Below are 18,558 nucleotides of genomic sequence, written 5' to 3' on the forward strand. Positions count from 1 at the left end.
TAACATGTTTTCCTAACTGCCCTGCCTTTCCTACCACACCTGGGGAGAAAAAGAGAAAGTGATAGTATTGATCATCTTGGGGACATTCTGCTGCCTGTTTGGACAGCGTAGTGGACTGCTGTTCCTCTGCGTTACGCTGCCTGCACAATGTGTGCTAAGTGCTACCACTTAAATGTGCCCTGTGAATAAGGGATTTATTAACCTTGTGTTCGTGACTAATTTTATGACTGTGGGACTCTGCACTAAATGTAAATTTATGTTTACAAGCCTGCAGAGGATGAGGCGGTAAGATGACAGCCGGCTTTGCATTCATCTGTATCTGCACCATTTCCCATTGATGGAAATCACCTGCTGAATTAACACATGATTTCCTTTTTTCCGTGCCATGTGACTTGTTTTCCCATTAGCTGTAGCTATTTACGTGTCATGAGCCATTTCTAATACTCCATACAATATCCTCTCCGTTTAAAAAACCCTTGTCTGTATTGCTTCATCTCTTTAAATTGTGCTTTGCTTTCTTATCTCCCTTGATTTTTAGATTGCAAATGCTTCTCAGTTGACCTGCACAGCTGTCGATCAAAAGATCTACAAGGGGCTTCTAAATGTTTATAATATAGAGTTGCCGGAGAAGCAAGACTGTCTTTGTTAACACTTTGACAAAACAGATACAACAGTCTCCGGGAACGTCTGGGGTGTTTTTGCAAACTACTTTATAGATTTTTTTTTTTCCCTAGCTGTCATCCAGAGCTAGGTATTCTATTGACTGAATGTTGCCCGAAACAAATGCGGCCAAATATTGGAACATACAAAATTGGACTAGCTGATGACCAGAGAATCAATATTTTTCTCTTTAAAAGGGGGCGTTTATTGGTGAGAATTGCTCATATTCAGACACAAATAGTTAGATTCTCTGAGAGTTGGAGAAGTATAAAATACCATTTTGGAATAGACTGTGAAATCTAACCAGCCTCTCTGCTCTTCTTCGTACCAAAAGACCATTATTCATCATGTTTTTCCTACCTCCTGTGGTCCTAGAGTTGGTGGTGTAAGTTATTCTCTTTGGGTGGGTCTCTCTCTAGACTCTAGCCGTGCCAAGGTAACAGATTGTATCTCTGGAGGCGGTATGTTAACCTTAAGAGCAGTTGTTCTGTTCGCGGGTCTGTGCTGTTGGTGTACCAGGTGCTTTGTTTGTCCTTGTTTTACCTTTAAGCGAAACAAGAAAGCTGATCCATACACTGATAAAGATATAGGTTGCCTCACAATCAAGAGGCGATTTTCCTCATGGTCTTCATGGCAACAAATGGTGATAGAATGCGCTAGTGTAGCTCCATTGTCTCCACACAGCTAAGAAAAATACAAATTCCTGTTCCACTCCAGTTCCCAGAAGACCTTTGGATCATTAAATTTTTATTTAGCCCTATAGTGTTTGCGGCTCTGGGAACTGTGTTGATACAATGATAAAAGTTGGTCTGATGGTGAAATAACTGTAGAGGTCTTCTCAATCCTCAAGAAGAAGGATGTTCAGTGCATCCAAACGATACAGCAGAGAAGCCTCAGTGGATAACCTCTCCCTACAGTAGCACTTTTGGGCTTGTTTCAAGAGTTGACCTAGAGGGTCAGATTTCAGCTTCTAGTTCCCCGTGTGTAACCCCAGTAATGTCCGTGCAGTTCACACATGTAACTAGAAGCAGAATATTGTCCTATCCATCTCAGGTGCGTGACTGGGTGAATTTTTAATGTGTTGAGTGGAGTGAAGTCTCCAAGACCAAAGTGTGGTGACAAACTAAACATACCACCATGGTGTACCCTCAAATCTCCCCTTTATCAAGTTGCTGCTTTCAATGTAGTGCCACATGAGGGTAGCACCTCAGAACTGGAACAGCTGTGTGACGGTGAACTTGGAATGCATAATTCGGAAACCACGGTCAGCGTGCATAGAGGCCATGGAATTGCGGAAACATTGCCATGAGATGCTTCTTTGCTTCTGTAAATTTTCCTGAACATGGATCTTTTAAGAGAGCTGTTGCCCTTAGGGATGAGCCCTAGAGCTGGTGAAATAGGTGTAATGCAGATCAGTCTGGCTGCATTTGAATGCTATGCAGGCCCATAAACACTACTTTTTTTTTTTTTTTTAAATTAAGCAGAGTGAAAAATAACCCATCAGGCTACAAGAACTCTGCTAAAGCCGTCCCATGAGCGTCTTTGGGTTGAAGCACAGGAGTGGTTGTCTCCCTGGCAGTTATTCACTAACTCTGCCAAGCGCTGTACTTCTTGTTTAAATATTTGTAGGATTCAGTTTGTTTTACGCTGACTTGCTGTGTGTGCTGGACAGAGGACTCTGGTAAACAGAGCAGGTTTTACTGAGGAATTCTTGCAGTTTATGTTCCTGTGAAGAGAGATCTGGGCTCTCAACAGCTAGTTTGACATAGTTGTTTGAAATGTTTATTGCTTTGGCTATTTAAGGGGGGAACAAGAATAAAAATAGCATTCTATACTCCTTTCGGAACACCGATCACTCAGTGTCATAAAATTCTGCATCCCCTTTAATAACGTGCTTTGGAGAAGTTCACAGACCATGGATAAAGTCCAAGATGCAGAAACATCGGACTCTTTTTTCCAAGCTGCAATGTGGCAAACTTTCCTACATTTATTCTGAAATCATTTTGAACTGATTGCCCAAACATTTGGGCGGCATAGAGACTCTGCAGATGGAAAAGTGAAGCAGAGATGAGATTTTCAAAATAACTTTTTGTGCATTATTTCTTCTTTCACAGAGAGATTGCTTCCATAGTTCCCACAGCAGTGCAAAAGATGCAGTATTGTCTCGGGCTTTTTCTGATTTTTTTTCATACATTTATCTCATTCCTGTGGAGAGGGAAAACTGTACTTGTAATCCCTCTCCTCTTTTGTAGTAATAGATACCCCTTACCCGTGTGTTCATACGGAACCGCTTCTTACTGAACAGTCTTTTCCTGGTAAAATCCTGGTTCCAATCATAACTGTTTTCATTGCCTGTCATGTGAAAGTAGACGTTTTTTAAGCCTACAAATTACAGTGTTGAATGATTATTTCTGATTAGTTTCTCAGATTTAGCAAAAAGCGTCAACTTTCACTGCAATTGTGAAATTATATTTGGTATAGTCTTCCTAAATGATCTATATCCAAAGGGCCAGTAGAAGAAATGATCAGTAAGAGCCCAAACTACAAACATAGTGCCCTTGTAATAGCCCCAGACAGTGGGTGCCGCTTCCCTAATCTGCCAACCCTTGCTCATTGCAACTACTTTGCAGATGGTCTCAATTTCTCTTTGCTCTGTTGTTCTTTCTGCAGTTTGATTTTGGGGATACGGTGGTACATCAGGCCATCCATACCATTGAGTATTGTCTGGGGTGCATTTCCAACACAGCATCCTACCTGCGGCTTTGGGCTCTCAGCCTGGCCCATGCACGTAAGTATCTTTCCCAAAGCTGGAGGTTTGATCAGCATCTCAAGATCAACCTGGACAAAAAGGTCCTGGGGAGGTGGCCTAGGCATGTGTGTATGTGCCACAGAGAGAAACTACCCTAGTGTGTGTGTCATGTATTCTGGGGTGCAGTCCAGACCAGTGAGGGGTTGTCACCACATGCCTTGCAACCTTGGGTGCCTCGCAGTGACTTGCTGATGTAGTCCCCGGTGTGGGCTACTCACAAACAGCCGGACAGCATGCAGGTCACACCCTGAGTGTCTGTGTATAGCTGCAGTCCTGGTCCAGCCACTCTGACCCCAGCAGCCTGTCAGCAAACACCAGCTACTCTCTGGCTTCTGGCAGCCTTGGTTACTACCTGTAGGGTGATCTCCCCACCCTCTCAGTCCCAGATTTTCCCCAAAATGTGTTCTGCATTGCCCAGCCTTCTGGACATCTCAGATATTGGAGGTCCATTGCCCTGTCAGGGGTCAGTGTACAACAGTCTGCTGCTCTGATCGGAGTTACCGAACAGTTCTATTTAAACACAACACTGAATTCATTTTGATTAAAGAATAAAAACAAGTTTATGTAACTACAAAGAGATGGTTTAAGTGAGTACAAGTATTAGGTGCTAAAGTCAGAAATAGAGAAAGAAAGATAACTCTTCCTAGTAGAAAGAAAAGGAGTATTTGTGGCACCTTAGAGACTAACCAGTTTATTTGATCATAAGCTTTCGTGAGCTACAGCTCACTTCATCGGATGCATACTGTGGAAAGTACAGAAGATCTTATAAATTTCGTGTAGCTCACGAAAGCTTATGCTCAAATAAATTAGTTAGTCTCTAAGGTGCCACAAGTACTCCTTTTTTCTTTTTGCGAATACAGACTAACACGGCTGTTACTCTGCTTCCTAGTAGCTAAGACTTGACAAACTAGACTTGGTTCAAGGTAAAACCCTTACCACGTTCCCTGCAAATTTTCAAGTCAGGATCTTTCACAAAGTCCCTAGTTCTTTCCAGATGCAAGGATGGAGGCATGGAGTCTCATGTCATTTGTTAAAATGAAAATTGATCGGTTCCTGCCCCACTTTACTGCCAAAGCAAGGCCACTTGCCTGGTGATGTCTAATCAACTTTGACACCTGGTGAGAGGCGTCACCTTGTATTTTGTCTTTGAGAAACCAGTTTTACCCCTTCCCCAGATTTGTCTGGTAAACATATTTCAGTCATTTCAGCTCATCTTCATGACTTTATCTGTAATATTGCTGTGTACGTTTCATCTTGATATAAGTTTTTCAAATGATCCGTCACAAGGCATATTTTGTACACAGACCATTACACTCGTATGGAGGGTGAGTGTACAGGAGTGCGTTTGGTCAGTGTGGTAGGGTCAGGCTGTGCTGGGCTCAGGGTTGGCAGGGAGTATTGACTGCGGTCATCGGGATTTTAGCCTTTGCTTGTCATTGAACCTCGGTGTGTCATGAAGAGTGCGTATAGACTAGTGGCACTTGTGACAATGGCACCCAAATTTAGCTCAGCGGTGGGAGCTACAGTAGTAACTTGTCAGGAGCCCAAAGGAATCTGCATAAAATGGAGCAGCTTGCAGCTGCTTTCACCATTAATGCAGAGTTGCAATCTCTTTAGACTACACAGACCCAGGATGAAGTATTGCACGCTGGATGAGTGGAATCCATTGCAGATCGCTGTGCAGCCACCTTTCGCTCACGGGCTGTGCTTTGGCCAACCTGTGTTATGGTCTGTGTGTGAAGAATCGGTTTCATGTGTTAGTTTTCGTAGACTAGAATGGTTCAGCTTACCCATTAAACTTGGCCAAGGATTTTTTGGTTGGTGTTTTTTTTTTTTTTTTTTTGGTAAGTTCTTTGCTCCTCTCATGTAGTGCGGCAGCTGGAATGTTGCTCCATTCTGGTGTGGGTGACTGTATCTGTAGTAAGAGGCAGGAGCGGTTGCTGCCCAGGGTCTGCTTATGCAGGCTGTGTTTATGAAGAGCATCCTGGGCTCAGGAGAAGAGGATGGAATTTAAAGCACTGAGTAAGTGGCAGCTCTGGCCTTGAAGCCTTTGCCAGGAATTGGACTTCAGGTCCTGAGTTACCTGGCTGCAAGCACTTCTTGTTCTTCACAAGCAGCCCAAGCAGAACCATCCTTCCGGCTCCTGCAGGGCTAGAAACAGTCCCAGCGGGGTGGGAACGGGCTATTTCGGAAGGTTACCTAAAACCCACTCCCAGTGAAATAAACCACAACCACCCTGAAATAAGCAGTATTCTTCCTGCTCTTCTTCCTGCAGAGCTTTCCGAGGTGCTCTGGACCATGGTGATCCACATCGGCCTCAGTGTGAGAAGTTTGGCTGGAGGTTTTGTTTTGTTCTTCATATTTGCTGCTTTCGCTACCTTGACTGTGGCAATCCTTCTGATCATGGAGGGCCTGTCAGCTTTCCTTCATGCACTCCGCTTGCACTGGTAAGTTTACTGGAATGTAGAGGTTTTAAAGCTATTATAAGCAAGATAATTCACCACCACCCTGAATGCTGTCTCCTAGAAAGCTGTATGTGCTTGCCTTGCCGTCCCGTCCCACCCCACCCCAAGCAAAGTTTAGGCTTCAGTTATAAAATTCAGAGAGTTGGTAATCACATGCTGAAACCAGCATTGCCTGGTGCTGCTCGGACAGTGTACTGAGTGTAACTAAACTAGGTGCTTGTTCTATAGCTGGCAGCAAAACCTCATGAAGGTTAGGGACCTTATTTTCTGCTTTCGTGGTCCCAGTAATATTCCTCACTCCCATCTACAGTTAAGTCACTAGGCATGCGTTCAGAGTAGCTGGCATAACTGTCCTATGCACAACAAAGTACCATTGAAACCAGCTAAACCTTTCTGGGCAGCCTGCTCTGGGGGTATGGAAAGTTTGGGCCCTTCAGCAGTTTCTCTGTTTTGCTGTGTTGCCTGATTATGGCATTTGTTCCTCTTGTCTCCTTAATGATGTTACATAGTGATTGATTGATTGCTGGCCGCACATGGAACTGCAGTTATCTAGTTAGTCCATTTTTTCTCAGAAAAATGGAGCAGAACAGAACAATAGCAGTTACACTTCAGCCTGGGGTGATAGTTATCGAGATCTGGTGATCCAGATCTTGAGCTGGGGTCAAGAGAACTGTCTGTATTCTGCAAGAGAAGTAGACTTGTTTCCAGAAAGGACAGCTGTGTTTTGTGATATGAGAGATTAAACCAGTGGTCTGGGCAGAGGTCACGGTGAAACCCTGATTCTTTGAGTAACTCATTATGTGCCTCTCAGTTCAGCTTAAAGTGAAAGAAAGCCCTGCTTAGACAGCAGCCAGTGAGGGTGGGTGGAATGAAGAAGGCTGTTACTGATCCCTGTGTAGCAGTTGACAAATGTGGAGGGTTGCAGCCGAAGAGCCTGGAGGAGTTTCTCTCTTTCAGGTAGCTTGTTGGTTATCGTAGGTATTCACCTTACTCCCAGCAGCAAACTACACTAGTGGGTCAAAGTCAGCCCTGACTGGAAGAGACCTTTAGCTTCAGATTTGCTTCTTCACCCTTTTTTTATGGAAAGTGCAGTAGTTTTTTAAACTGGGGTCTGGCTGTCTTAAGAAAGTTTATTCTTGTATTCGGTGTGTTGACTACTCTCTTCCTGCCTTGTGGCTTTCAAGGCAGAATCTGGAACTTCTTCCTGGAACTCAAACTGCATTTTTAAAATCTAATGTTAGGAGCTCTCTGAGCTCTAGGCCATTGGTCCAATCCAGTGACGAGGTTTTATACAGCCAGTGTAGCAGATTCTCTTTGGTGTTTCCTCTGTTTAGATATCAAATGATTTGTCCATTGTTCTTCACGTCACACCCTTCCTTACATTTAACTTGCGTAGAACAAATAAAGGCTATGTCTGCACTGCACACCTTTTAGCGACACAGCTGTGCTGCTAAAAGGTGCGCAGTGTAGCCACTCCCGACGTCAAAATACATCCACCCCCATGAGAGACGGTATCTCTGTCGGCGGGAGAGCTCTCCCACCAACAAAGCGCTGTTCACACCGGCGCTTTTTTCAGTAAAACTATTCTCTTCCAGGGGGGCGTTTTTTCACACCCCTGAATGACAAAAGTATTACCAACAAAAGCGCAGTGTAGACAAAGCCTTAATGTTACCCTTCTGTGTGTCTAAAAAGACCCACTGGTCACTGTTCTTGGTTAGTCCTGCTCAGCTGGTAGTTCAGATTGTGTGTATTCAGGGAGTCAGTAAGTGAAGAGAAGTGAGATTATTCAGTGGAGCATAATCACTTTCTCTCCACCCAGGCCCAGAGTGAGTTCCTAGTCCCTGCTTTTAAAGAGCAGTTATTCCACTTTGACTTCCAGTGTGGCTGGCTATCTCTCTGGTGTGATCAAAGGGACAATACAAAAAAAGGCATTGATTTAGCTAGCTTTTGGGTCCCCTCAAACTACACATAGAACTAGGCAGGAGAGCCTGTGAGTAACTCTCTTCTCCTCCTTGCCCATCTCCTCCAGTAATTCTATTGGGTCAGTTCTGAGTTTTTCATGGTTGGCCGAAAGCATGAAGCAAAATCGCAAACGTAGCTTGTGAGGTGTTTGGTCCTGCTCTGAGCTCACCTACTTGTGGTTCTGTCCGTTTCCTTTTGTGAAACGTCCCAGTTACAGTCTGAAAGTAGGAGCGCAGGGCTCTTTTAGGCGCTCGTTGAAAATAAACAGCACCATTTTTTCTGTCCTGAGTGCCTTGGCAGTCCTGCAGCTGGACAGCCAAACCCAGTGGGACTTTGAGACCAGGAGAAGAAATAAAACTCTTTGGAGTCTTTTGTGTATTTTTCCAGTAAGAAATAAAATGTGGTGGTAATGACAACTGCAGCTTTTTGGACTTCCTCTGATTTCTTTTTGGGATGAAAACTTAGTCCTTTTGCACCCCCTAATGGCACAGATTCCAGGTGCATATTGAAGCTTTCCAGTATGCTCCGGGATCTTCAGAATTCAAACCACAAAGTCATGATTCATACAGGAATTCTACAGCGTAGCCATCTTATGTAGGGAGGGGATCTCTACTACAGTTGTCTGCAACTCCCGAAAATGGCTGTTGGATGGCGTTTCTGTTTTTCCTGGCATCCAGCCTAGAAAATTTCACATTGGTTATGTTAGAGCCCATTGCTTCTAGCTGGTGTTCCTTGTCCTCACACAGCAGTCATTGGCAGTATGTAACAGCAAAGTCCAGTGAAAAGAACTTTGATCTTGCACCCACTGTAGTGAGTTATCTCTCATCAGACAGTGAACAGTGCATCAACTTGTATACGGTGTTCATACTCTTCAGATGTTTAACTGCATCTTTGAATTAGTAGCTGGCCATCTAAGTCTCCTGTCTGAGCTGCAACATTCCATCACGCATTTGCAAAAATGTAAAAAAAAATTACAATTTTTTCCTTCAAAATTAAAAAACTGATTTTTCAAAAGAAAAATATTCTGAAAGTATGGACTGAAATAAATGAAGCAGGTATATTTTAAAATATACACCTTTTCTGCTAAACAGTCATAGCCTCCGTACGTATGCAGGGGCCTGATTCAAAGCTACCTGCAATCAGTGGTACAGGCCATGTGTGATTTATATGGTCCACAACGTAGCTGAAAGTGCACGTTCACTGTTAGGGAGAAGCTTTGCGCAATGCCAGATTTTTAAGCACAATTTTTAAAAATATTAAGCTCATGGAAACACTACAGGGAAGGTGGCACCATCCCAGTGGGAGGCAAGCTGACAGAAGACAGTGGGACTTCTTGAGCCAAGAAATGACCGTAACAACATGGAACACACTTGTTGTGTAGAACAACTGCAGAGCATTTACTGGGAAATTACAGAAGCATAACTCAAGAGTGAAGTCATATTTCCCCTAAACATAAGTGCCTCAAACCTGTAAACTCCATAAGAGTAAATCTGCTCATAAAAGTTTGCTGATGGGAAAAGCAATTTAGCAAGATAGCATGAGATCTCAAGTACTGTGCTGAGACTGTCATTTGGGTTACTTTATCCCTGTGGAACAGTTAGTTATAAGTTTCTTGGTCTCCAAACAGTCTCCTCTTAGCATTTCTTTGTAGTCTAATGAAATCCTCGCACTTCCAGTGCTGTCTTTTTTAACATGAAAACTCAAAAGAACAACGGGACCACGTGCAGCTGTCCTCGGAGGAGCAGCTCTGGAAGAGGGTTGTGTCCGATTAGTTGGCTGTTTGTAGCTGGGGATGAAGAGTCACCAATCTGGAATGCTATGGGGTGGGTGGGTGGCTCAGTCTTCATGGAACAGAGGAGTCATTTAACATGTGCCTTGCTGGTGGAAATCAGAGGAATGTGAGGTCTGCCTGTCACGCCCCATTGGAGAAGATTTATTTTGTACTTTTTCAGAAAATACAGCTTCCTCCATCGGTAACCTGGACTGTGGGTTTGGCGAATGTTTCACGACCTGTTGAAACATTACTGTGGCAGTGGCCTCATCCTTGCACGTCTTTAGTTCCCCCTTACCAGATCCCAGCTGTGTTGGAAATGCAGGCTACGGCTTTTGTTTCCCTTTGGCTAGTAACTTGCCTGCTTGTTTTAAAAATCTCCTTTATCTCTGTATTTGCTTTTCATTAATACAATTTGTGGCATCGCTGTTTGAATTAAACACAGCCAGGCGTGTCGTTCACTTCCTTGAAACCCCAGTTCCTAAATCTTGGAGAGAGACAGAGCTTATCTAGTGACACGGGCCTGTGATCAGCCGACCCCCATGGACCTGACATTTATAAATTGGCGTTGCATTTCTGAGTGTTTGTGGAGCTGCCTTCTCGGAGGAAACAGTCCTCCAAACAGATCTCTAGGGCTGAGTGGGACTCGGAGCTTCCCTTTCCCACCCATTAGAATGACAGGGGTGGCTGTGCAGTTGGCCAGGAAGTCACTGAAGGTTGCTGGTGTGCTCCAGTTGGGAGGGATGTGTGGAAGCTTCCTGTGAGCGGGGTTAGGAGTGCTCCTTGAGTGCTGCTTGGAACGGATGGGTAGCGACATCAGGTCAGCTCATGGAGGCTAAAGGTTTGGCTTGGCATTTGTTGCCGGGGAGAGGATTATCTCTGCAGCCACGCTGTCAGCTTCAGGCCGAGGGTGCGAGAAGCACTAGAACTAATGAATCTCAACCTGCAAGTGTTCCAGAGGAACCGTACAATTCGGACTTGGCTCAGGTCACTCAAGCATCAATTTTTCCCAACCTGTTACCCATCCCTGACTCCAGTGAATTAACCCCACGCAGCACCCTGTGAATGGTGCACCTCGTCCGTTACCCGGCTGCCGTGCATCTGCATCTAAAACATACTGTTAAAGTTACAGAGCAGGGAAGTTCCAAGTCCTTACAACTATTGTAGGAAACCCGATTAAAGATGGAGTCAGCTATGCAGACTTTTTCTCTGAGTGATATTTAACCTGCCTAATTGTTGGTGCTGCGGGAACTCAGTGAAAGGACCAGACACTGCCTTAGCAGCTAATTGCAATTCATTTCCATGCTGGACTTCCAGATCCATTTCCATCACCCCAGCAATACACTGGTCCAAGTTGAGGAAGGTCAGCAGGTTTATAGAGAATTATGGCATTCTGGCAGCTGTTGCTAAACTTTGGTGAAGGTTTTAGTCTGCATTCTTTTTTTCTGAGTGCATAAGACAACCCCGATGGCAGATGCTTGCAGCTCAGGGTGCTTCTCTTCCAGGCATGTGGAGAGCTTTTTTTTTTTTCTTGCTCTGTGTTGTCTGAGCTGTATGCCAGTGATTCACAAATGCTCATAGAATGCACTGTTGCTCAGCCATTGGAGGGCAACGACATGGATCTTAAATATCCCTTTTGGCTGTGAAGCATTAATTTCTTGCATGCAACTGCTTCCAAGTCACGCGATGTCTGGATCACTCCAAATGGTGGGGTCCCCAGGGGGGAGGGTTGCAGTTTTGGGTGGTGATGTCAAAATAGACTTCATACACAGCAAACGTGGTAAGCTGCAAACAGCCGTGTAAAACAAATAAAAAGGAATATTAATGTCCTGCTTTGTGGCCAGCTGTTCTGAGCTGTAAACTGAGAACTAAGATCAGGATGGATGGACAGGCGCACACCGACTGCCCTGTGAAGCTCTTGGCATTCTGTCGCCAGAGGGGGAGTATTCCTTCCTAGGAGGCATGGATGGGCTTGGAATCCAGTGGGCAGACGTGGGTGTAGTGAGACCCAGATCCCCGCCCACTGGTTCACAACTGTTTGTTGTTTTTTAGTTTGTAAAAGGCCCTGAGCTCTAGGCAAATCTCGTGACCATAAGCAAGAGTATCGCCATTTCATTTATGCGCGGGAAGGGCGATCAGCCATGCTGAAGATAAAACCTGGCTGAATATTTGGGGAAGCCTAATAATCCTGAAGAATCTAACCACAGGCAAGGGCCACTTGACTTCAAAGCGAAGGAGGCACCTCTTTCAAGGGCAGGCCCTGAATTGGGTTCTGAAATCAACACTTCAGCACCCACTTAGGCACCTGGATGGTGCACTGCTGCTTATACGCAAGCATGAAAATTTGACTTTGACTTTGTAGATGCCCTCAGTTTGGGGAAAGCACTTTACCTGTGACCCTGCAGTTCCTGGGGATCTCATGGGAAAATCCCTAGGCGTGCTGTGCCAACAAGCGGTGGGTTGGAGAGGCCTGTTAATATGAAAACCCTGAGAGGGAAGGTCCGGGGCTTTAGCACAAACCAAAAAATCCTTTTAAGTCCCTGTTTACTTGAAGTGCAGAGCTAACCATTTCGTGAATTCTTCCATGGCACTTGATCAGAAACAAGAGACACTTTACAAAGTTATGCAGTGAAGCAAGCACACTTGGGAGCAGCAGGCATCCACTGCTGCAAAGCAGAGCAATGTGCTCTGGATCTTCCTGGGAGCAAACGTGAAGAAGCATGGCAGGAACTTTCTTTCCTTAGATTTTGGAGTTCTGTTAAATGAAAGTGACCTGGTATCATCATCTACTTATCCCCGCTATTTCCATGCTGCAGCAGCTTCTCTTAGACTTAGGGTACCTAAGGTTGTGACGAGGACTTTGAGCATACCTGATAGTAGCTGCCTGATCAGGGTGGATCAGAAAGATTAGCAGTCATGGTTACAATGTGTGGGACTGAAATGCTCCCCTCGCTCCCCTCTTATTTCCCCTCGCTTACAGAATAGGAATTAGTCACAGGGTGCTTATTGTCAGGGTTCCTGCAAAACACATGACCTGGGCAATAAAGCTTTCGCTCCCTTGCGGAAACTCCTGGCTCATCCCAGGGATTCCTTAGCAGGGAGCTCGGTCCCTGTGTGCACAGGCAGGCAGGAGAATCTATTAGCAGAATGTTGTTTGTCTGAACGCTTCACTCTTTGGCTGTGTCAGGAGAGTGTCATCTTTGCAGACTGGGCTGTCAGTGACTTTGCAAGCTGAGTCGTGGTAGTCGCTCAGGACTTCTCGAGTTTGGTTGCTTTCCAAATAATGTTCCCAGTGTCCTTGTGACATTTTTCAGTGTATTCCATTTTAAAATTATTCATAATGCAAAATGTGTCCTAAAATAATGCTGAAAAATTACTCTGCTAGAGCTCCTGAGAGAGACACCTGGTTCCTCAGAGTGCCAATTTGGTTCCAGTGGACAGCAGAATGGAAAGGGTTTCTCATGGGGCACACAGAAACATGCACTTGTTTTTATTATGAATCATGGTTTTTCTTTCCATATTTTGCAGTGTTTGACCCTCAGGCAGCTGTCCAGGGTCATTCCTTTCCAATTTAATTTATTACGGAAAACAAATGAAAGAGCAAAGTTAATGCTGAGGTTCTGAGATGATGTGCATATCTCTGTTTCTCCAAGAGCACTCAGTGAGGGCCAGGGAAAATGTTCTTCAACAGCTAAACCCAGACGACTCTGAGGGGGCTCAAGAACGTGCAGGGGAGGGAGAGGGAAGTTCCAAAGCATTTAATAAGAAAAGTTAAAACTTGAAATGTTTCATTCAGTGTAGCACACTTTTTCTGTAGTTTTGGGGGAGAAGGGGACTGTGTAATATTTCCTGTCCCCATTTGTACCATTTTGAAATAATCCTGACCAGGACTTTAGCAAGAGCGACCATTGGTCATGTGGATTTAGTGCCATTAGGGAATGTTGGCATCGATCTGTGGGAGACCAAATGCTCCGACGGGGGGGTGTCGGAACCCAGAAAGGCCATTTTGCTCCACGTGACTGCATTTTGTAATGGGTTGGGGACCGTGTCAGAGCCTTCAGTGATAACAGCGCCTGTAGCTTGTGAGGGCTCCCAATACGGCGGCTTGCAGCTTAAATTGGGCAGGTCTAGATCAGAGTTCTGGGAAAACCACTAGTTCAGGTCAAAGACTGCAAGACCTCCAAGCCCCAACTGAGATCAGAGCCCCATTGTGCCAGGCTTGGTCTAAGGCCCTGATCCTATAGCAAGCTCCCCCTGGGTGCAGGGCTCCATCCAAGATGGGCAAAGGGTGTGAGGAGGAAGTTTTATTGTCTCCACTTTGTCTGGGCATTATGTCCTAATGGTGTGGGCCATCAGTTTTCCAAGGTAAGTTGGTGGAAACTCAGTTGCACAAGATGTTTTAAAGTGTAACTGGGCAAAGCCCTCAAGAATCTTCTACCGAGAACCATCCTGGCCCTTCCCAAGGGCTGGAGCAGAGGGGTTCTCTAGATTGCCCCCGAGTGTTGGTCCAATCTCTCCTTTTAATTTTTCAAGAAAAATGCAATGACTAAGGTGAGAGAGAGGAGGACTGCAGGCATTCTTACAGCCCTCAGCCCAAGGAAATGCATACGTGCACAGCGGATGCTGATACTTTCACTTGTTTGTTCTTTCAGCGTTCTGGTGGGGTTTTGGGGTGTCTTTTTGCCATGGGAAACGCCAGCATAAGATCATGAGAGATCATGATCATGTGTTAGTTATAAGTATAATCTGTAGAATGTGATTTTTATAAAAACAATATCCTGTAGGAGACACATGTTCCTTTCATTATCCTCTAAATAGTTCCATGTGACACCAGCTTCGTGGATTTCTCCCCATTTTTGTTGCTTGTGTAAAATTGATCTTTCTCCACGAAAGCAGCATTTTGACAGTTTTTTCTCCATTCTGCCCAGGAGCTGGGGGAGAGGAGAAATCTGTAATAGTTCAGTTGGGTCCTGATCCCAACTGTGCTACTGAAAGCTTCATTTCATCTGCCTGTCCCGATATGCAGATTTAACGAGGTTGTAGCCAGTCCCCACTTCGCTTCTGACACTGTAAATAGCTGCTGGTGTTGGAGGAATGATCGTTTTCGCTCTCTCTCTTTTGCAGGGTTGAGTTCCAGAGTAAGTTCTACATTGGCACTGGATTCAAGTTCCTCCCGTTCTCATTTGACAACATCCGTGAAGGAAAATTGGATGATTAGAGCGTCCCTCGGCCTAACTGAGCAGTGTTAGACTCGAACGCTGGTGTCTTGTGCTGTGGTTAGCCCTTGTCCCCTGTGTGTTTGTGTTGTGAAGTTGTGTGTAGCTCCCCTGCCATGATGTGCTGCTTCTGCGAAAATGACTCCCATTGCAGCTGCCCGAAGTGTCTGTCTGAGGCTGTTAAGTGGAGGGCTGTGACATCACTGTTTCAAGCGTAGCTGACATCACTTCAGAGTCACTTCTTTCCGCCCTAAGCAAACAGCTTGTTTAGTGCTGTGCGTGTTTACCGTGGGGGTTGCATAGGAAATGTCTAGACTTGGTGTATATAATCATGTATTGGTTTATGATATTGTACAGTAATTAGCTCCTTGGCAGATTCCCGTAAAGCACTGTGGGGCAAATACAGCCTCCTATTGCATTAGGAACAGGACGTGCAAACTTTGGCCTGCCCGTAGCCTAGCTAATCTGAGATGGAAGCATTTAGAGGGAAGAGTCTAATGTCTTTGCCACCTCATTTAAACAAACTGAGATCCACTGATGCACAGAGAGGTCTTGGGGAAAGCTGGGGCCACGTGCAACCCAGAGCAGTTCCCTCTTGCTTCCACATGTGCAGTGTTCTTACTGTGCTTGAGTGAGCTGTTCTCACGGATTGTGAATGGTGCTCTCTTCACACATACAGCTGGGTGCTTCCTGGAGGCCAACAGAGCACACTTCCCTCCCCTGGCTGCTGTCAACTCACTGTAGCCTCCTTCCATCTGCAGTTGCAGTTTCTAGCCTGCAGCATTCCTTCCCGCTGCCTGGTGCTTGGGGAGCTGGGCGGATGGGTTCTGACACTCTTCGCGGAAGGGTCCACTCACACTTTCCAGCCCTGCCTTTGTACTCAGCCCATGGAGTCAGGTCTCTTGTTTTCTCAGCAATTTCCCAGCATTTCTCAGACTGGACACTGAGACACGTGCTCAGAATTTGCCCACCATGGTCTGCACCTAACTTACCTAAAATGGCACCCAGCAGCCATCCTCAGCTGTAACTGGGGGAGCATCCTGCAGAGGCCACCAGCAGGGAATGGCTTACCCTGGCACAGCCCGACCCTGCAACATGCACATCTGTGTTGTCTTGGGGGCTGCAGTTTGTCTGCCCTGCTGTCTGTGCAAAGAGAACTTACCTGCTTCCTCGTAACTCTCCAACAGCCGAGATCCACGTGCTCTCCAGGCACGCAAGCCAAACAAACCCAGGGCTATTACAGTGGGGCAGGGGGTGTTTTCTGTTTCCTCTCTGGGACTGGGGTCGGTGACCTTCCCCACAGAATCGGTCAGTGCTGTTTGGGCTGCTGGCAAAGTGGGGAACCCGGTAGGGTCCCTTGGGCATTAAGTTCCCTCGAGGGCCGAACAATGGGCTTCCACAAAATTCCCAGCTCTAGCTGATCTAAAGAACAAGGCCCAGATTCAGAGTCCTTGTGATTAGATCAGTGCCAGAGTCATGCTTTGAATTGGTGACGGTCTGTGTGGTGTGGGAGGGCTGGTCAGATGTCAGTGATGTCAGTTCGTAATGGTCTGGAGTGGTAGAAGGGGGGCATACTGGGTGTGTGTTTGGTCCCTACTGGAGCTGCAGTCTGTAGTCATGAAGGTGTTTCTTTCCCTTCTCTGTCCCGTATGCACCTGTGCACTGATAACCACATCTGCTACCATGGAAGCTGTCTAATTTTTCTGGTCTCAGAGGCTCCATTGTGATTGTGTCTGTCAGTGTCAGTATCTCTTCCTCTGTCAACGCTGTCCTATTCTTAGCAATCATGCAACCAAGGAGAGTGAGCTCCTGGCATTTTGTTCAGAAAATTCTGTTGTTTGTCAGTGCCGCCCCTCTGGGGCTGGGCTGTGTAATGCTGTGTCTCTGGGACTTGGACTCCAAGGGCTAGGGCGGCTGATAACGTTACCAGAACCATGTGACGCTCCCCATTCTTCCCCTCCCAGTAGAGTGGAGGGGTGTGGTAGGAGCCACTTTGCGAGACGTGTGCCGGCTTGGTGTGGCTGAAGGACAGGCTCTGGGCTGCCAAGCCATCAGTTGTGCACCTCTGACTATTGCTTAATGAAGTTAGGAAAATCCGATATTCCACGGTCTCTGAGGGTTGGCCATGCTGAGTAACTCCTGTGCAATCTGACATCAGATCAAGCGTTAGGCGGCAGATAATTGCCCCAGAGACCCTCACAAGCGCGGCCAGTATTACAGTGTCTGGCCTGACAGCCGCACTTGGCCTGTCTGAAGAGTCACCTTGTGAAGGGAGCAAAGGCTGGGACTCATTGCAATGCCCTCTGTGGGAACAGGATTGAAACAGGGTCACTCGGAGGGCAGCAGGTGCCTGTTCCCCTTGTGCAGGGTGTGAATAGTCGCTTGCCTTCCCTGTTGGAAATAGCCTCATGAGTAGCGAAGTGTGTGTAAGCCCTCTGTGTTGCACAGTCAGCTGTAATCGATGCACTGTATGGGGAGGTGGGGGTGGGATAGATACTAATGAAACAGTGGCTGGAATCCTTTAAAACTGGCCATCCAATGGGAAAATGCCATAAAATGCAGGATTCTCTGAAGTGGTGTGAGAAAAGTGTGCAGCGAGCACTAAAAGGAACAGACCGAATGTCTGAGCGAGGCTGGGGTGGGGCAGACAGGTACAGCTGGGTTTTTCTAGCCACAGCTTGTGTAAATATCCCACAGGGAGGAACTACATTGTGGGAGGTGTGGGATGTGCACACGGATTTGCAGTCATTGAGCCTGATTCTGTTTACATGTTGATTTTACTGTATGTTTACAATCCTGTTTTAAATGAAGTCCGGTCTGCAGCCGAAGCAGTAACACTAACTACCCTGCTGGCCTTGTTGTGACGCTTGGTACACAGTACAGTGTTGGAGTTGGTGTAACCTGAGCTGTCTGTATTTATTCCTTCCACTAAGCATGGCTCTGAGGCTGGGCCTTCCCCTCCCGAAGCAGAGCAGGCCGTCTCAGCCTGGAGCTGCTCTCTGCTATCTGGACATGGTGGGCAGAGGCCAGGAGGCACTTGCTGGCCCATGGCAGGGTCGCTGAGGTGCGGTTGGGTAGCTCTGCCTCTATCCCGCAGTGAGCGATGGAACCCAAGCGGGGGATGACAGATGCAGCTAGTTAATCAAAGGGCACTCGTCTAACCGAGCGCCCAAGTTGGGAATCCGGAACGTGAGCTCCCAGAGCCGGTGATCTGCCTCGGGTCAGGTGCAGAGTAGGGAATGGCACTTGTCAGTCCTGTTCTAGACTGTCCACCTCCCAGTTAAGTATGTGTCACTCTGCCCCTCCCAGCCAGCGCTTTTGAGGCTCTTGGAGGTGTCGCTAGGCGGGGAGACCAGCCCCTGCCAACAAGCCTTTGGCTGTGGGGGACGAAAGCTCAACTTTTATATCCTCCTGGAGCGTGATTCTGGGGCTTTGGGGTTTAACAGGCCTGGGGCTGACTCGTGCTCCAGCTAGTGGCTTCCTCTGTTCTCCTCGAAGGGCAGGTGGTCCCAGCCCCGCGAGGGCGTCCTTCCCTGGGCCCAACCTCTCACCTGAGCCGAATGCCTCCCCATGGGGGCTGCCGAGCTGATCGGGGCTCCCACCACGCAGGACAACTGGGAGGGGCTGGATCCCGCCTTCAGGGGCTGTGTTTCCCCTCCGGGCTTTCCTGAGCCC

At 46.6% G+C, this 18,558-nt stretch overlaps 1 protein-coding gene across 3 annotated transcripts in view; it reads left to right on the forward strand.

Moving 5' to 3' along the window:
* ATP6V0A1 (ATPase H+ transporting V0 subunit a1) overlaps positions 1 to 17,783 on the forward strand; it is a 47,822-nt gene extending 30,039 nt beyond the window's left edge. For all 3 annotated transcript variants that reach the window (XM_077806025.1, XM_077806027.1, XM_077806026.1), the window contains exons 19-21: positions 3,331 to 3,448; positions 5,745 to 5,916; positions 14,792 to 17,783. In XM_077806025.1, the coding sequence (XP_077662151.1) occupies positions 3,331 to 3,448; positions 5,745 to 5,916; positions 14,792 to 14,885 (384 nt within the window). In that variant the 3' untranslated portion in view covers positions 14,886 to 17,783. The remainder of the gene's footprint in view (positions 1 to 3,330; positions 3,449 to 5,744; positions 5,917 to 14,791) is intronic.
* Positions 17,784 to 18,558: the final 775 nt, after the last annotated feature.

The sequence above is a fragment of the Eretmochelys imbricata genome, chromosome 27 (genome assembly GCF_965152235.1).
Source record: "Eretmochelys imbricata isolate rEreImb1 chromosome 27, rEreImb1.hap1, whole genome shotgun sequence".
Classification (NCBI taxonomy): domain Eukaryota; kingdom Metazoa; phylum Chordata; order Testudines; family Cheloniidae; genus Eretmochelys; species Eretmochelys imbricata.